This window comes from Spinacia oleracea, chromosome 2 (assembly GCF_020520425.1).
Source record: "Spinacia oleracea cultivar Varoflay chromosome 2, BTI_SOV_V1, whole genome shotgun sequence".
NCBI classification, from domain to species: Eukaryota; Viridiplantae; Streptophyta; class Magnoliopsida; order Caryophyllales; family Amaranthaceae; genus Spinacia; species Spinacia oleracea.
The window spans coordinates 62099496-62119887 of NC_079488.1; the positions used below are offsets into that span (position 1 = coordinate 62099496).

A 20392-nucleotide genomic window follows, 5' to 3' on the forward strand; every position below is an offset into this window, starting at 1 on the left:
CATGTTTAATATTGTTGGATGGACATGTTGAACATTTATTTCGTTATGAGAATTATAACATGTTAGTATGGATGATTGATGCAAACATGTTGGTTGGGAACAGTAGATTATTTTATATATATATTGATTCAGATCGATTGATCGTTGTTCCCTTTTAGCTTTTTACTACTTTATGAGGGGCGATGACCTTGTTTAGTAAGTTGAAACCTTATACCCATATAGAGGGGTTATCAGTATTAAAGGAAGGGTTGAATTAATTGGAATAAGTCTTGATTAATACCTCTGTGATCACTTACTTAATTCCAAGATAAAAACAGTTGAGAATAATTGTTGATTGTATGACTTATGTGATTGTTGAGTCATAACAAAGTATTAATATGTAAATCATGTAAAGTGAAACTGAGTAGCAATAGCTTTAGACTGTGCACGTCTGAAGTGACGGACAATCAGGAGTTGGGGTCATAGGTTGCCTATGGCTTTTCCTGGGACCGGATTGATCACCGGTTCTATTTCGGTCAAAAGTTCCTCGATATCGCAGGTCATTGGGGTTACGGAGTCGCGCCCGTACCTCGTCTTCCTTAGTGAAGGCTTCTAGTAGAAACTCGGTCCATTGACTATTTCAATTAAAATAATGTTAATGATACAAATGTTTAGTTTAGTCAAGTATAGTCTTCAAGTCAATATGTTTTGGTTATCCTTACTTATGTTTTATTAGTATCATGTTAGGGTTGCTCGTTTAATAGAATCATGTTAGGATTATTATTGTTTTAGTATGTAGTACTCAGCTTTGCTGATTACGTGCTTTGTTTGTGTGTGTTGATCATGGCTATGCCTTATTGATCCTGTGATGACCCATTTTGGTGAGCAGTCTCTAAGGATCAATAAGCGTTGTCCATCTACAGGTTTGAAGATGATGCATCATTCATTGGGATCGGGATTAGAGAGCTTGTATTTATTTTGTTTTGCTAAGTGACTTGGGTTTGTTAAATTGGACTTTAAATTTGTCGTACTATTTACATTTCCTTATTTTCGTTGATTGGTTTTTGGGATTAAATCTGTAATCGATTATTTATAAACCTAAAGTTTGTTTTATGTTTTCCGCTGCAAAATTCTGAATAAGCCATTACGTTTTCACACGGGCGATAATGCCTTGATAATTCTCTACATTTTATGTTAAAAGGTTATTTTAGAAAAGAGAGAATTGTCGGAGTGTTACAATTCGAACAACCCGAACCGAATATATGGTTGAAACCCGATAAAACACTGATGTTAAACGGGTGGCGCGTGGATCGGGTGATGGGTCGGGTCGGATTCGGGTGGAGCTTCATCCAACCCGTCACCCGATCCATCATTTGATCCATCCATCCGTTAAAATTATTAATTTTGTTTACTACAATTACTTAATTATTAATGGAATCATGTATGTATTACCTAATAATTTTTTATTATTAGTTTTCGGTTATTTTATAATGTAGATGTCAAAATTATAATTCATTGTCCACTATATTAACACATATTACTTTATATTGATTGATATTATAAATAAAGTTGACGATACTTTAAATTACTATCGTTAATCATCCGACCAACCCAATTCATCCGCGGATGCATGATGGATGAGTCGGATGTGGATGGAGGGTAAATGGAGTGACGGATGGGTTGGATCATAGATGAAAAGTTGACGGATGGAGGCGGATCATGAATCTCCACCCAATCCACCTCCGATCCATTGCCACCCCTACTTCAAATTACACCTCTATTTAATTCATATATTACCAAAAATCACAAGTCATCACTAATTAAAACTTTAAAAGACAGTTGAACAACCATTATACAACCGGTCGTTCTATGAACGGGCTCAAAAGCTAGTTAATACTAGTATAGTACCCGTGCGATGCACGATTTACAATCTACTACACAAAATACTCCCTATTAAATTGACATGAAATCCAAACTATATCCATAGACAATTAACCAAAATAAAGCTTGTAGATATTCTTCTAAATTAAAATGAATCGTGGATAGTTTTTACTTTCATTCTCATTCATTACCCGTGTCAAACATAAAGTAATTCTCATATACCCTTTATTTCTATAGAGCTTGTAGAACTAATACACAAAATATACTCACAATATTCTCGCCCCGCATTTATCTCATTACCCGATCACTTATCACTTAGACACATCATGTACATTATTCCGCTAGAGATGACTTTTAGTCAAGGAAAGGCGGGCGCGGAGGATTGTCCCTCCGCACCCGTACTCACATTAAAATATCATCCTTATCCCCGCCACCGACGATATATATGTACTTTACCGACCTACAAAATAAAATTCATTCCCGCTCCATCACTCACCCATTTACCCAAATTCATCTCAAACCAACCATATACCATTTTTTTGGTAGTTTTCAATTTAATTTAAAACCCTATTTAGAGTATTTTTCAATTTGGTTGTCTTATTAGAGTAATTGAATAAATAAATAAAATGTTATAATATGTAGGTTAGTTGTTAAAAATGTTATTCATAATCAATTAGATGAAGGGTATGTGAGGTGGGAGGGTTAAATCTAAAATTCATCATTGCCTTGTCACTCGAGGCAGATACATTTTCTATCCGCATCACCCACCAAATTAAAGTTTTCCACCAACCCTTCCAACTTGGGGCGTTGCATAAGGATCTCCCCAAAACCCGCCCCACTTGACAATCTGACATTCCTATATTTGGTCAATAATTCATGTTACCTTCAGTTAACTTTCTAATAAACTCACTCCGACCCTTTTAATTGCGCCATGGCCAAAATTCAGTTTATTAAGAATTGAGTATAAAATGTGAACATGAGTTGATAAAGTACTCACATGAGAGAAGAGATAGAGAGAGAGCAAGTGGGAAAAATTTTCGTTTAATGTATGGATTAATCTCAAACGGACACACCAAAGATGAATATGAGGAAAATAAAGGGACATAAGAACTATTGAATAAAATATTTGTGAAAGAGTAAAGAAGTGATATTTTTGATATAACTTCCTCCGTTTCTATATAGTTGGAACATACACATTATCATACTTTAAGAAAAAAGAATCAAAATTCTTTAATAAAAGGGTATAAGTGAAAATGAGTTATGTTATTTTATTTGGTGTTTGAGAGGTTATAGTTAATAAAGAGAGTAAAGTGAGGTAGAAATGTCAAATTATACAAAATAGTTTTGCATTTATGGTGTGTTGCAACTTTTCTGTTTTAGAAAAGTGTTGCAATTTTTTCGTTTTAGGGAAGTGTTGTAAATAAAAAAATAGAGAAAATACTATTTAATACATTTAATAAAATAATTGTTGAGACTCTTATAATATTATAAGTACTACGTTGTAAGAGTACCGTACAATTTTGTAATAGTCATATTTTAAATACTACGAAGGCGGAGTACATATGATTGAATAATAGTCATATCGTAATTTCACCAATATTATATTACGCAGTGTATATGGAATGCATGCATGCATATATACCCATTTGGATAAAACATACATTTTAGTACATTTATATATATGTTAATAATAAAAACATACATTTTGGTCTTAACTTTATGTTAAGAAAAAATAAAAAATATACTTCCTCCGTTCATAAACACTCGCAAAGTTTGTCACTTTCACGATGCCAATGCATAATTTAGATCGTCAATATCTTTAATTCTATTCAAGCAAAAATTATAAAAATTTGATGTTTTAAAAATACGTATTGAGACGAATCTAACCAAATCCCACATGACTATGTTTTATTTGACATATAAATCACCAACAATAGTCAAAGTGGAATATGTGAATAGTGTAAAAATATCAAACGTTGCGAGTATTTATGAACATAGAAAATATAATTTTTGAGCAACCTAATAAACATACATTCTAGTACGGAGTATATATATTTCAATTTGATCATAAGTTTTTGTTTAATATCTTTTTAGTTACCGTATAAAAGATGTTAAATAATGATTATATTGTTTTGGTATTGTTCATATACTCTGTCTCTAATATTTTCCATAATATCTTTGTGATAGACAATAGAAGTCAATAACATCTTTAAATTAAATAGTTTCTTGAATTTAGTATATAGATATTATTTTATACCGTATATTCAATAATATAGATTGTATTATCTATATACTTCGAAGTAATATAAATGATATGCTTTTAAGCAATAAAAAGTAAAAGTAAAATTAAAAATGACATGTGTCAACACCACATTGAGATACCCTCTCTTTTAGTATAGTATATAAATAGATAGATACACCATAGGCTCTTGTACTATGTAGCATATATCAATTTTTAGATTAATAATAAAAAAAATTACATGATATGTGTCAGCTTAAGGTAGTGTCTGACAACTTACGTAGTACTCGTATATTTATGCTATATATATTTTGCAGAATATTCATTATAAATGGTAATTTACTTAGTGCACCATATTTACCTAACATTTACATAAGCCGATTGGGAATAGAATAATATGCATATTTTACATCTTCTATTTTTATTTAGTATTAAAAATAATCAAAAATTTTATTTCCATAAGTAAATAAGTATTTCATAGTGTAATTGATTTATTACCAAAGCAATTAGAAGGTTTAAGTAAAAAAATATACGAAGTTTATTATCACATTTATTGCCATATTAAATATTTGAAGTAGATTATTGTTTATTAAAGAGATTATACTTGCAGTAAATGATATGGGTATTACATTTGTATTATGTAAGTATTTAGACAAATCCAACAAAATGATACGGAGTACATGACTATATTCATCATCTATATTAATAGTCACCAAATAACATTAAAATTATATAGATGTGTGAATATAATAGTTAGTGTAAAAATAAAAGAGTTGCATCTAAAAAATTGAGGAGTTACATAATAGAGTAGTACATAGATTAGGTTACGCAAGCTTTTCTCGTGTTTAAGGAAGTTACATACTCCGTACTTTATTTTTTAAAGTAATAGTAAAATATTACTTATAATTATCGAATTTAGTTGTAAAATTATTATACAATATTATAGTAACCTTTTTTATACTATATTAATACTTCGTTGATTTTCTAATTTATTTGTATTCTAATTATATAAGTACAAATCTGTAGATTACATTAATTATTTTTTGTAAATATCCTACTACATAATCAGTATAATGGATATTTTTTTTAATAAAAATATAATCATATATTTATTATGAAAATAGAGAGAAAGGGAGAGAGAGAGGAAGAGAGAAACTGTCAGTTATTCTCTTATTTTATTAGGCATCCATAATATATACATATACATAGTATTATATAGGGGTAAGGGTATAATGGGCATCCACCCTAATATATATTTTATAACACTCCCCCTTGGATGTCCATTATCCAAAACAATACAATGCCTTATAATGCGCATGAAATGCTGCCTGATTAAAAACCTTACCAGGAAAACCTAGTGGGAAAAACATGGTTAAGGGAAAAAGAGTGCATCGCGCATTTACTCCCCCTAATGACAACATCACTAAATATCTTTGAGACGGCGCAAACCAATGAGGTGAATCAACTTTTTAAATGTAGCAGTAGGAAGCGCCTTAGTAAACAAATATGCCAAATTTTCACTTGAACGAATCTGCAAGACATTTATATCGCCATTCTTCTGAAGTTCAAGAGTGAAAAAGAATTTTGGTGATATGTGCTTTGTTCTATCACCTTTGATGTATCCTTCCTTGAGCTGTGCAATACATGCTGCATTATCCTCATATAAAATTGTTGGTGCTTCTTTCCCGGAAAATAAACCACAATCTTCTCTTATATGTTGAATCACAGACCTTAGCCATACACATTCACGACTAGCCTCGTGAATTGCTAAAATCTCAGAATGGTTAGAGGAAGTAGCTGCAATAGTTTGCTTCATAGAACGCCAAGAAATGGCAGTACCTCCACATGTGAATAGATATCCAGTTTGTGATCGGCCATTATGAGGATCTGATAAATACCCTGCATCTGCAAAACCAACTAAACCTTCTTTTGATAAATTAGGAAAGAACAAACCCATATCTTTCGTACCTTGTAGATAACGAAGTACATGTTTAATCCCATTCCAGAGCCTGCGGGTTGGGCATGAGCTAAACCTTGCTAACAAATTCACAGAAAATGATATGTCAGGTCTTGTATGACTAGCAAGATACATCAGTGCTCCAATTGCACTTAAGTATGGTATTTCAGGACCAAGAATTTCTTCATCATTTTCCCGAGGACGGAAAGGGTCCTTATCCACTTCAAGTGATCTTACAACCATAGGGCTACTCAATGGATGTGCTTGATTCATAGAGAACCTTTTTAGCACCTTTTCTGTATATGTTGTTTGATGCACAAGGATTCCATTCTTTAGGTGCTCAATTTGTAACCCCAAGCAAAATTTTTTCTTTCCAAGATCTTTCATTTCAAATTCTTTCTTTAAACATTCCACGGTCATGGAAATCTCTTCAGGAGTTCCAACAATGTTTAGATCATCAACATACACTGCAATTATAACAAATCCTGATCCAAATCCCTTTATAAAAATGCATGGGCTAATAGGATCATTTTTATAGCCTTCTTTCAATAAGTACTCACTAAGGCGATTATACCACATACGCCCAGATTGTTTCAATCCATATAGAGATCTGTTCAATTTGATAGAGAAATGTTCTCGAGAACTTGATTATGTTGCTTCTGGCAACTTAAATCCTTCTGGGAGTTTCATATAGATATCATTATCCAGTGGGCCATACAAATAAGTCGTGACTACATCCATTAAGCGTAAGTCAAGTCCCTCTCTCATTGCCAGACTGATTATATATCTAAAAGTTGTTGCATCTACCACAGGAGAATATGTCTCCTCATAATCAATTCCAGGTCTTTGTGAGAATTCTTGTGCAACTAATCTTGCTTTATATCTTTCAATATCACCATTTTCATTTTTCTTTCGCACAAAAACCCATTTATATCCCACTGGCTTTAACTCTTCAGGTGTACGGACTACAGGTCCAAATACTTCTCTTTTTGCAAGAGATTTCAATTCTGATTCAATTGCTTCCTTCCACTTTGGCCAATCATCTCCATGTCTACATTCTTCGATAGACTTTGGTTCATGATCCTCATCTTCATCCATAACATCTAATGCTACATTGCATGCAAAAACATCATCGACGTCGATTTTGTTTGGTTTCCATGTAATTCCAGACATGATATAATTTATCGAAATTTCTTCATTATCAGGTACCTGAATTTCATCTTCTATCATGTCTAAAGTCTCTTCAGGAGATCCTTTAAAATTGTTTATATCCTCGATTTGACCATCATCAACTATTGCTCCTTTTCTTTTTCGAGGATTCTTGTCTTTGGAACCTATTGGTCTTCCACGCTTCTGGCGTGCCTCAGACTCATTATCAACATCATTTTGTCCTTCTGGGACCTCAATCTTAATTGGAGCATTCACAGCTGGTATATGTGACTTAGTCACTCTCTTTGGGTCAGTAAAAGCATCTGGCAACTGATTTGCTAAACTTTGTAAATGAATTATCTTTTGAACTTCTAGTTCACATTGCTTAGTACGAGGATCAAGATGAGACAATGATAATTCATTCCAACTAATTTCTTTATCCAGCTGTTTGTTTTCTCCCCCTAAACCTGGGAAAACTGACTCATTAAAATGACAATCAGCAAAACGAGCCTTAAATAAATCCCCTGTAGTTGGCTCAAGATATTTGATTATTGATGGGGAATCAAATCCAACATATATTCCCAACCTCCTTTAAGGACCCATCTTGGAGCGTTGTGGTGGAGCTATAGGGACATAAACTGCACATCCAAAAATTCTAAGATGGGATATATTCAGTTCCTGACCAAAAACCAATTGTGATGGGGAGAACTTATGATAATTTGTTGGCCTGATGCGAATCAATGCTGCTGCATGTAATATAGCATGTCCCCAAGCAGAAATTGGGAGTTTAGACTTCATTAGCAATGGTCTAGCAATCAACTGAATGCGTTTAATTAATGATTCAGCAAGACCATTTTGTGTATGAACATGTGCTACAGGACGTTCAACATTTATTCCAATGGACATGCAATAATCATTGAAAGATTGAGAAGTAGATTCACCAGCATTATCAAGACGAATAGACTTAATAGGAGTATCTGGAAAATGTGTTCTTAATTTAATCAATTGAGCAAGTATCTCGCAAACGCCAGGTTGCGAGATGATAACAAACATACATGTGACCATCTAGTCGATGCATCGATTAAAACCATAAAGTATCTAAATGATCCACATGGGAGATGTATTGGCCCACAAATATCCCCTTGTATACGTTCCAGAAAATTGATTGATTCAAAATTTATCTTAGCTGGTGATGGCCGAATTATCAACTTTCCTTGTGAGCAAGCAACACATGAAAAATTATTAGAGAGAATCTGTTGGCTCTTTAATGTATGCCCACAAGAATTTTCAATGATTTTTCGCATCATGATTGAACCGGGATGGCCTAACCAGTCATGCCAAACTATGAAGCTATCAGTAAACTTCTGGTTTACTATAGCATGTGTTTCAATAGAATTAATTCTCATGTAGTACAAACCAGTGGAGAATATAGGTAATCTATCAAAGACAGTCTTTGTGCCATTGGTTATGCTTGTGATTTGAAGGAATTTATCATTTCCTTCATTAATTGTCTCAATATGATAACCATTATTTCGAATATCTTTAAAACTCAATAAATTTTTTTGAGACTTAGGAGAATATAATGCATCAATGATGACAAATTTAGTTCCCATAGGCAACAATATATTTGCTCTTCCGGAGCCTTCTATAATATTTGTACTACCCGATATAGTACTCACACTAGTTTTTCTCATCATCAATTGAGAGAAATATTTCTTATTCTTAAGTATAGTATGAGTAGTTGCACTGTCTGCAAGACACAATTCTTCATCATTTATTTCCCATTGACCTTGAGAGGTATTCATATTCTTCAAGGAAATAAAAATATGTGTCACTAAAACTAAACATGTTTAAAATAACCATTATAAAATAAAAACACCCAGAATAATACAATATCTTAGAAAGAACACAAAATATAAAGTCATAGTACAATCACAAAGTTCACAACATAAACACATAATGTCATATTTACACTACTACAAGTTTATATCAAATCCAACACAATATATTAAAAGCTTAATTATTCCCTTCAGGGGAAGTAAAGAAATCTGCAACTTCTAGGTGAGTTGTATCACCAGATTCAAAATCACCTTCACCATCTTCAAATACAAGATTGGTCTCAACATTCTTTCCTTTCTTCTTTAATGATGATTGATAAAGGTTAACAAGGTGTTTTGGAGTGCGACATACGCGTGACCAATGGCCTTTTCCCCCACAACGATAACAAACACTAGTCACATTGTCACTTTTTCCTTTCCCACCTTTACCATCTTTGCGGTCCCACTTCTGGTGGGAATGTGAGCTCTTGTAATAACCTCCACGACCTCTACCATAGCCACCAAAACCACGTCCATGCCCACGGCCTCGCCATTGGCCACGACCACGACCACTGCTGCTGGCATGGTCTTTATTCTTTGATATTTTTCCACTATGGGATGTCACATTCGCTTCAGGGAATGGAGTTGAGCCAGTAGGGCGTGCTTCATGATTTTTCATTAACAGCTCATTATTTTGTTTAGCCACAAGAAGACAAGATATCAATTCAGAATATTTCTTAAAATCTTTTTCTCGATACTGTGTCTGCAGGACAACATTGTTTGCATGAAAAATGGAGTATGTTTTTTCTAACATATCTGCATCAGTAATTTTCTCTCCACATAATTTCAGTTGAGAAGTAATTTTAAACATGGCTGAATTATATTCACTCACAGATTTAAAATCTTGTAATCTCAAATGCAACCAATCATAACGAGCCTTTTGCAATATCACAGTTTTCTGGTGGTCATACCTTTCCTTTAGATTACTCCAAAGGATTTGTGGGTCTTTAACTGTCAGATACTCAATTTTAAGCCCTTCATGGAGGTGATGGCGAAGGAATATCATAGCCTTAGCTTTATCTTGACATGTTGCTTTATTTCCTTCTTTTATTGTGTCACCAAGCCCTTTGGCATCTAGGTGTATTTCAGCATCTAATACCCATGACAAATAGTTTTTTCCAGTAATATCAAGGGCCACAATCTCAAGCTTTGCTAGGTTTGACATAATTCACTATACAAAATAATAACACTGTTAATTAGGATTCTTGTAACATAACTGTAATACCTCGTATTTTTCTGTATTTATAAATACATTTTATTATATTTATAAAGTATTTTATGATTTTTAGAATTTATTTCGCATTTAAATATTATTTAAATGCATTTTTAATTAATTAGAATATTTATTATTTTAATTAATTACAAAACGAATTTATTATTTCAAGTTGGGAAATTAATTGGATTTCAAAAGTAAAACGATTTTAAATGAATCTAGCCCAATTCAATTTCAAGTTCAAGTCCAAACAAATTAAAGCAAGCCCAGCTTATGTTTTATGAATCCCGTAAGGGAATCCTAAAGCCTAACCCATCTTTGAGTTTCCTAAGCCTATAAATATAGGTGCTCACCCTCAAAATCGCTCCCTATTATTCATTAAACCTAAAAGTAAAACCCTAACCTAAATTCCTCTTTCTTTTATCGAACTTATGTTTGGACGTTTTTCACCTATTTCCTTTCGTTTTCAGAAAATGGTTTCTCCTTCAAAGTTGTAGATCCCGAAAGGTTCTTGAACTTTGCTTCAAGAATCGATCGATTCCGAGTTATAGATTAAACGTTATGAGCATTCTAAATTACTGCTGCAGTATTTCACTTTTCTCTTTCTCTCCTTGCCCGTCGCCCCTCACCCGAGCACTCAGCACGAGCGCTGCTGCTCGTTGCTGCACCCCGTGCCTTTGAGCACCATCCCTAGCACTCCCTTGCTGCGTTGCTCGTGCTTTGTCCCTCACACTCCCTCTCTCTCCCTCGTCGTTGCAACCTACCCGCACAGCCACACCTTGCGTGTTGTGGTTGCTGTTGTTGCCGTGTGTTGTTGCTGTGTTGTGGTGCCCTCGCCCACAAACACTCGCACACTCGCCTCTCTCCTTCCTCTCGTGCCTGCTGCGCCGAGCCCTCACCACCCATGTTGCTTGCTTGTTCGTTGTCCGCACACGCAACACACCCTTCGTGTGTGCTGTGTGTTTGTTTGTGTTCCGTTAATTCTTTTTTTCGCCCAATCACATTCAATTCGTGATTGTACCGTGCTATAGGCCGGATTGGAGTTAATTTCTAGTAAGTTGTGATTCGCACAGTGGCCCCCGTACTTAGGTATTCCAGGTACGTACAAGTCTAGGGCGACCACATTATTTGTCAAGGGACATTACATGATTGTTATTGATGTGAATTATATTATGTGAACTTGGTGAATTCATATTTGGTTTGGTGAACGATCATGTGGATATTTATTTATTGGAATTATTGATTCGTTGGTTGAACAAGCATGTTGGGACTATTGTGAGTATGGATTTCATTGTCAATCATGTTGTTCAATATTTATGCATGTATGGTTTGTTTCACATGCAAGGGATGGATTATTTATTTGTATGCTATTGTACGGGATGCCTAGCATACTTTTGAGCCAATTATTCGTGCCTCGTTGCACTATTTATTTTACCACATGTGAAGGGTTCGCTCACGTAAGCCACCGCACATGTAGGGTTCGGTTGGGAATATTTTGTATGAAATGAATTAGGATTTGCCGTGCAAGGGCACAACCCTCATGTTAATAGGCATGATGTGGAATCTCACCTTTTTGTGAGAAGGAACTTGGTAGTAATTTCACTACGTCTGGATTTATTGATCACAAGTCCTAAAGGATTAAAATGAGACTGTTTTGGTTGTTGTTTATTAAATGTATGTTTGTTTGAGTCTCGAGTTCGCCTTAATAAAATATTAATAAACGTAAAGTGCAACCAGAACAAGCTTCAAAACTCTTGGAACGTATATACCTTGAGTATGAACAATGGGGGGAGACTTGCCGGAAAGCTTGATCTCCTACTAATGATACAAGACGTTGTTTCATTTAAATTATGCGCTGGAATTCCGTCGGTATGGCCCGACACTCGGTATGGCCCGATTTTATTATTTATTATTTGGTGTATGGTTGGCTCCCATCACCTTTCCTTTATGGAATATTTCTTTTGGCCCGTTCGAAGCTTATTCTAATTAAATTGTGAGTCAAGAGTCGAGTCAAGAGTCGAGTCTTGTATTCATGATTGATTGTTAATTATTATATGGCTTTTGCATGTTGATTAGTACTTAGTGAGTGATGCATGTTTTAGTTTCATTCACTCTATGCTTGTAAGTACTCAGCTTTTGCTGACTACGTGATTTGTGTGTTTTGGTCATGGCCTTTGCCCTAATGACCCTATGATGATCTATCATTTGCACTTGCATTGATGGGGAGTAGAATAAAATAGCAGGTTGGTAGATCGGCGTACTATGCTGAAGGGACATTCGCTCCCCCAAGTACCACATATGGTGATACACCCCCGGGAGCAAGACCCGCCGCCTAGACAAGAAGTGGGCCTGCATGGACGAAATAGGTATAGGCGCACCAGCAAAGGGACGCCAAACCACCTCCAGAACAAACGACTCAGACAAATATACAAAGTGCAACAGATACAAAAGACCAAAACAGTACAAAGGCATACCTCCTCAACAGGCAAAACCCGCAAAGCTCTGCGGGAGCTCGCCAAAGAAATCCTACTGCGCATCGCTCCTATCCAAGAGGCACCATACGGGTAAGCCGCAACCCTAGTAAGAGCCGGCGCCAAAGTCGGGAAATGCTCGTACGTCCAAATCTTAAAAAAATACAAGCAAAAGCATCAGTCAAATCCTATGTGTACAAGATTCAAGATACAAACATACAAGTACAAGGAGTCCCAAATACCTCCAGCACGCTCCATAAAGCAGCAATACTCGCCTTGCTCTCCGGTGAAGTCCGCGAGGCGTACTTCATCTCATACAAAAGGTCGCTATATGCCAGACCACCCCAGTTGAAGCCTAAAACAGCCCTCAAATCCCTCAAAGCTTCTAGGAAGCCAACCAGCACCCGACTATTCCTGCTCGGGGCCATCACTCTACTCACAAGAGCCAGAAGGAAGAGCCGAACCCTCTGCTCCGCAGATATGTCCGCACCGCGGATCCCAGCCATGATCACCGTCACATAAGCATGGGTGTCATCATCCATCAAGTCGACAACAGGGCCGATCAACTCCCTGACGCCGCCCGAATACCACTTCAAATCAGAATAAAAAATAACGTTCCTCTTAGATAAAGGAAGGCCCGTGATCATAGCAAACTCGAAAGGGGTAATGGTGATCTCCCCCCATGCCATATGGAAAGTGCTGGTGGTATCCCACCACCGCTCCAGCAGGGCCTGTAGTCGGGCTTTGACACCCGTCCTCCCTTTAGCATCTCCCAAGACACGCCAGAAATCAACCAGGCCCGTCTGCAACCAGATCTCCCGAGCCTCCGCGTTGTCATAGACAACCGAAAAAACATCATGAAGGTCCTTCAGGGACCAAAAAGTGCGCAACGGCTTTCCATCAGCCTACGGATGAGCGGATCAGTTCAAAACCTATACAAGTTCAAAAGACAAAGCACAGTACAAGACTCACCAAACCAACGCGAGGCCGCTGAGACAAATGAAACTCCTGTTGGAACACAAGATCGGAAGGCCTCCAGCCAATGCAAACAAAGACGGGTGCTCTCCGTGGTACCATGCCTGACTCCGTCACGTCTGTTTTAGCCGTTTCTTCATCCGAAGCATCCTCCATGGCAGCTCGAACCGCCCAACATTCGGCAAGCTTTCTCCGGGTGTGACGAGGCATGCTAAGTCATTTGAAATACAAAATATCAACATTCAATATTGGGGGCTATCTTATACTTGCCCTTACAAAGGTCAAAATTCTAAAAAAAAAATCCTCAGTGGCGGTACAAATTAAGCCAAGTATACGAGTTCTACACCTACGCCTAGGCTATCCATGCCGAAGAAGGTATACAAGTTCTACACTAACAACTAAGCATCCTAGCCTATTCTCCCGCGAGACCCAACAAGGTCACCAGTATGATCAAATTCTACAAATATCAAGTACAAGGTTCAAGAAAATTTTCAAATATTCTACAAGTTCAAGAAAATTTTCAAAAATTCAAGATTCTACAGAAATTCAAATTCTACAAAGTTCCAACAGTTCAAGTTCAAGTGGCTATCAAACAATTTTCTACAAGATTCAAGAAGCCTACTATCATACAAGCATCATATCAACAGGAATTTCAAAGTACAAAAATCAAAACTACATGCAATCCTAGAGATTATTTCATAAGCAAAACATGAAATACTTACATGGACAAGGCGAGAACAACAAGATCAAGGGAGAGTATTCGACCTTTGAGAGAGAAAAAGCAAGAGAATGGAAGTATTTTCTCTTCAAATGGCACGGCAAATGGGGCTTTTATAGCCCAACCCCGCGCCAAACGCCGAGCACTGCGCTGGGCGCCAAGTTGCCGCATGCGCAGAATCTTCAGCGCACGGTCCTCCGTGCTGATTGCACGTTCTTTGCTGCTACAGTTTTCTGCACCAGGCATCAAACATCAAATCATGCAACCCTCCCAAATTGCGGGTATATACCTGTGTCTCTAAGCACCAACAGATAAATATCTCAAGAGTACAAAGTCCAAAAAATACAAAAATTCAGGCGTTCGACTCCAAACGGACCCAAGCTCCAGGAAAGTCAGACAAAATTTTAAATTTCAAGAGCCAATAAAAATTTCTACTCCCCAGTGAAGCACATCCCCAGCGGATCAATTCCGCGTATTCAAGATTCAAAACTTTGAGATTCAAAATTTTCGATGCCAAGCTCCGTCCTAAACCAAAGGCGGAAGAGCAGTACAAGTACAAATCAGAGTCGTCATAACCACACGGAGGTAGACTCTATCCTTTTTTCTAACGCCTGTTTTGTGCAGGTACCGGCGTACAAAGAATGGTCTTGATTGCAGAACATCTTGACCATTCTCCGTCCCGAGTCGAAAACTTTGACTTGCGCTTTCCTAACCGGACGCTTAGTCAAAGTGGGGGCCTCTGTAGACACCTAAATCGTGTCTCCCCATTGGGATGATCACGATACCATTATCCTTGCTAGGTGGTTGGAACAACTCCGTGCGGAAGTCCCGATTGCTAGAATATATTCCAAAATCCAAGAGCCAAAGTCCAATACACGAGGTCGTTCCCATTCCGGAACTCGGTACAAAATACAATTTCCAAAAATCAATTTCAAAATCCAAGTACAATCTCGCCCAATGGACCATTCCATTGGTTTTACGAGGCCTTTTCCAGTCGAAATGACACTAAGCAATCCAAATTTAGGCGCCGACCCACAAAACCGAGCAAGTCGGGCCTTGTCCGTAAAACCGAATTCAAAAACTGAAACGACTTGTTTTTAGACGCAAACCAAGCCTTAATCCCAAGCAATCACTACGTGCCAATTTTGTACGATTCGTACAAAGGTACACCCATTACAAGCCAAATACAAGGACGACATCTTCGTCCTTGTTTGGCAGCTTCTGCGCCACGTCAGCAGCGCCTGACGCAGCTGCTGCGCTAGACGCTGGCGTCAGCTGGCGTTTAGCCCTTCATTTTCCTATTTAAACCCCAATTTGAGCATTTTAGGGAGGCGAATCGAAAACATAACGTTGTAATACAAAAATTTCCACTCAAATCAAAATACAAAAACTCTTCAAAATTCTCATACAATCTCAAAGTTCTAAGCAATGCTCCAAAAGGAATTCTAATCTAATCCTAACTAGGTATTTCCGAATCCCAATCCTAATCTACTATGTTTCCTTGATTTCTCTTTCAAAAATGATTAGTAAAGTTGGAACTTTTATTCTTAAAAGTGTCACTTACCACAATCATATACTTTTGCAAAATCCACACTTTATGTGATACAAATACAAAATTTCAAGATTCAATGATGTTTAAGGTTGTTTGTAATCACTTCCTTAAACTAGAATCATCTTCAAAACATGGAGTAATCAAAGGTGAGGCCTTTGTAGTGTTTAAAGGTCTAATCTTTGAGATTCAAGACTCCACTTTTCAAATTTCAAGTTCAAGTTTCAAGATTCAATGATGTTTAGGGTTGTTTGTAATCACTTCCCTAAACTAGGATCATTTCAAAATAGGAGCATATCAAAGATAAAGCCTTTTTAACATTAAAAGGTCCAATCTTTGAGATTCAAGACTCTAAGTTCAATATTTCAAGTTCAACATTTCAAGATCAATTTCTATGTTCAAAATCTAGGACACTTTAGGATGAGCAACTTGCCCTAAAGTTGAGATTTTTAGTTTTGAATCCGTGTCGGACGCACTTATTCTTAAGAAGTCGTTTGGCGTTCGGATCTCATATGCTAAAGTTCAAATTCAATATCGCACCTTTCAATATCGCAATTTCAATAATGCTTTTCAATTATGCACTTCAATATCGCAATTTCAATAACGCCTTTAAATATTGCACCTTTCAATTCCGCACTTTCAATTATGCAACTTTACTTGCCTAGTCCTTCTAGGCAATGTGGTTTCCCACCTAGTCCATTTCTAGGTAGTGATGTACTTTACTAATTATGCACTCATTTTCTATTGTGATGTTGCTTTACTTGTTTATTGCTTTCATCACCTCACATGCTAAATTCAATAAAATACAAGGTTACACCACGCTTAACGAAGATAATTTCTTGGACAAACCGATCTTTGGTTCCCTTAAATTAACTTTAAAGCAAAGTGGCCACGATACAAAGTAGAACTTCTATTTGTTCAAGTACTAAATCCAAACCCATATAGTATCATGACTAGGGTTATTCGAAAATGTTTTGTTCCATGCATTTGAATATAATTTCTAAAGCTCGCGTAATAAGAATCTCGTTCCCTTGTCCGGATCTCACCCATCCGTTTCTAAGATTCAATGCCTTATCCTAATAGAGTCATTTTTGTTCTTTCCAAACGGGACCCTTAAAAATGTTTGGTGGCGACTCCTTCAAAATCCAAAAATACAAAGGTTATAAAGCCACTCTCGTAGGGGATACAAAAAGTACGAGTGGAACTACAAAAAAAACCCCTACACGGAGGCAACGAACGTGCCAGCGTCGGGCATGGTACCACCAGCAGTACCCACCTTCGAGGGCACCGGCTGGCAGCCCTCGAATCTTGCATTTCGACCAGAGTTTCATCTTTCCCAGCGGCCACGCGCTGGCTTGGTGAGTTTTGTACTGTGGTTTGAACTTGTTTTTTTTTGAACTTGTATAGATCTGAATTGATCCACCCATTTTGTAGGCTGACGGGGAGACGATGCGCACCTTCTGGTCTTTGATGGATCTTTGTACTGTTTATGAAGGAAATAATGCCCTTGGTCCAAGTATGCATTTAATGTTAAGTCTAATAAATGCGGTTCAGTATTACTTAATAAGTTAATAATTCAGTGAGATCAAGTGAGCTGAATGCCTAGCTAGAGGCCGCTTCAGTTCAAGTGGAATTAATGATATTAATCCACAGCTTACTCTTGACTGAACCCATAGGATCACACAAATAGTACGTAAACGGATCAAGTATTTAATGACATTAAATACTCTATCTATGGATATTCGGAATCGACGGATCTTGGTTTCAGTGGGAGCTGAGATCGTCACAAGCAAGAAATGAATACTCCGGAAACGATGATATTGCCGGAAACGGAAATATGGATCGTATCGGAAATATAAATATTATCTAAGTCGTAGAAGTTGCCGGAAACGGAAACATGGTACGTATCGGAAAATATTATTGGAAATGGAAATATTTCCGGAATCGGAAATATTGCCGGAAATGGAAATATTGTCAGAATCGGAAATATTATCGAAATCGGAAAATAATTCCGGATACGGAAATATTAAATATTTGTTCGAAACGGAAATTAATTCCGGAATCGAAAATATTAAATATTGTTCGTATCGGAAATGAATTCCGGAATCGAGAATTTAATCGGAAGCGTATCGTACGAATTAGCATCGGACGAGGCCTGCCAGACGAAGGCCCAGCACGAAGCCGGGCCATCGCCCAGCACGAAGCCGGGCCATCGCCCAGCAAGCCGAAGCGCACCAAACACACGCTGCCAAGCCGCGCCAGGCCTATCGCAAGGCCAGGCCCAGCAATGGCCTTGGCGCGTGCGCAGGGCTGCGACGAGTGGGCTGGCGATGTGCGTGGGCCGCAAGGCCTGCGTGCGGTGCTAGCGTGTCACGAAGTGTGTTACTCGAATCCTAAGGCTACCGGGATTCGTCATATGATTAAATCCTAATCCTAATAAAGATAGAATTTGTTTAATAGAGTTTTAATAAGATTCAAATTAAATAAATTAGTATCCTAATAGGATTCCAAGTCCTTTTCCATAACTCTATAAATAGGTGCCTAGGGTCACATATTTAGATCGAGGATTGAAGTATTCAAAGGTAAGATTTTCAACCAAAAATCAGGCACAAACACTTGCCCTATTTAGCCGAAATTTATAGTACCTTAAGGGCGATTCTAGTTGGTCAATCTTAAGGCGGATCTGGACGTGCTGTGGAATATCTACGGAGGGACGACACTTGGAGTCCTAAAGACTTGTTCTTGTTCGGTTCGGGCGCAGCTAGGGAGGGCACGCTACAAAGTGTATGCATCTGAATTATGCTAAATGCTTATGTGTAAATAATATGTTTCCTGGCTTTATGGTTTTTCAGCATGATTTATATTTATTCATATGTATCATAACCTAACAGTTTACCCGACTGTCTACGACGACGAGGAGACTCGAGCGATCTGGACGCAGACGGGTTTGGTTCATTGCTGGAATGCTTTTGAAGGCGTCCAAGGGAAGACGGGCGTCAAAGCCCGGCTGTAGGCCCTGCTGGAGCTGTGGTGGGATACCACCAACACTTTTCATATGGTCTGGGGGGAGATTACCATTACCCCTTTTGAGTTTTCCATGATCACAGGCCTCCCCTTTTCCGAGAGGGAGGTGACTTTCGACCCCAACTTGAAATGGCACTCGAATGGTGTCAGGGATTTGATTGGCCCTATTGTTGACTTGACTACGGAGGACACCCGTGCTCCTGTGACGGTGATTATGGCTGGGATCCGCAGGACAGACATATCCGCGGAGCAGAGGGTTAAGCTCTTCCTCCTGGCCCTTATGAGTAGAGTGATGGCACCGGGCAGGAATAGCCGTGTGCTGGTTGGCTTCCTGGGGTCTTTGAGCAACTTGAGGGCTGTTTCAGGCCTCAATTGGGGTGGTATGGCATACAACCACCTTTTATATGAAATGAAGAACGCCTCCCGGACTGCGCCGGAGAGCAAGGCGAGTGTTGCTATATGTGGAGCGTGCTGGAGGTATTTGGGACTCCTTGTATTTTGTATTTTGTACTTGCATGTTTGTATCTTTAATTTTGTATGCATAGGATTTGACTGATGCCTTTGCTTGTTTTTTGAAGATTTGGGCGTACGAGCATTTTTCGACCTTGGCGTTGGCTCGTCCTAGGGGTGCGGCTTATCCGTTTGCTGCATCTTGGGAAGGAGCGGTGCGCAGTGATGTATCGTTGACGACCTTCCGCAGAGCTTTGCAGGTTTTTCTTGTTGGACAAGTATGCCTTTGTACTGTTCTGGATCTTTGTTTTTGTTGTACTTGTATACTTGTCTGAGCTGTCTGTCTTGTAGGTGGTTTGGCGTCCTTTTGATGGTGCGGCTACACCTGCTTCGGCCATGCGGGCCTACTTTTTGTCTGGACGGCGGGTCCTGCTCCCGGGGGTGCACCACAAGAAAACGACGAATTTCCGACGGCCAAAAGTAGTCGGTAAAAGAGTGTTTTTTGTCGCAAAAAAATTTACTGACTAAAAGTAGTCTGAAAAGGGTTGTCGGTGATATCCTGGTCAGAATTTGGTTGAATTCCGACTAAAAAATATTCGGTAAAAATTAACGACTACTTTACCGACTACAAATAGTTGGAAAATTACCGACTAACAGAGTAGTCTGTAATTTACCGACTACTTTGTTAGTCGGTAAAATACCGACTACTTATTCAGTCGTTAAATTACCGACTAACAAAGTAGTTGGTAATTTAACGACTATTATGTTAGTCGGTAATTTTGCGACAGTACAAGTAGTGGGAAAATCAAGAAGTACAGTCGGTAAATTTGTTTAGAAAAAAAAAAATGAAAGCAAGAACTGGGTTAACCAGTATACTGGTTCCATTTCCACCATTATAAGAAATCATCTT

The 20392-nt window shown here is 37.8% G+C and overlaps 1 protein-coding gene across 1 annotated transcript; it reads right to left on the reverse strand.

The window, feature by feature from the left end:
* Positions 1-9221: 9221 nt before the first annotated feature.
* LOC130467453 (uncharacterized) lies at positions 9222-10247 on the reverse strand. Its single transcript, XM_056835963.1, has one exon. The coding sequence runs from the start codon at positions 10245-10247 to the stop codon at positions 9222-9224; it is 1026 nt and encodes a 341-aa protein (XP_056691941.1).
* Between the last annotated feature and the right edge of the window lie 10145 nt (positions 10248-20392).

What these genes read in the sequence shown, in the direction of transcription:
- LOC130467453 (XM_056835963.1), bottom strand. Translation starts at nt 10,247, where the DNA reads ATGTCAAACCTAGCAAAGCTTGAGATTGTGGCCCTTGATATTACTGGA.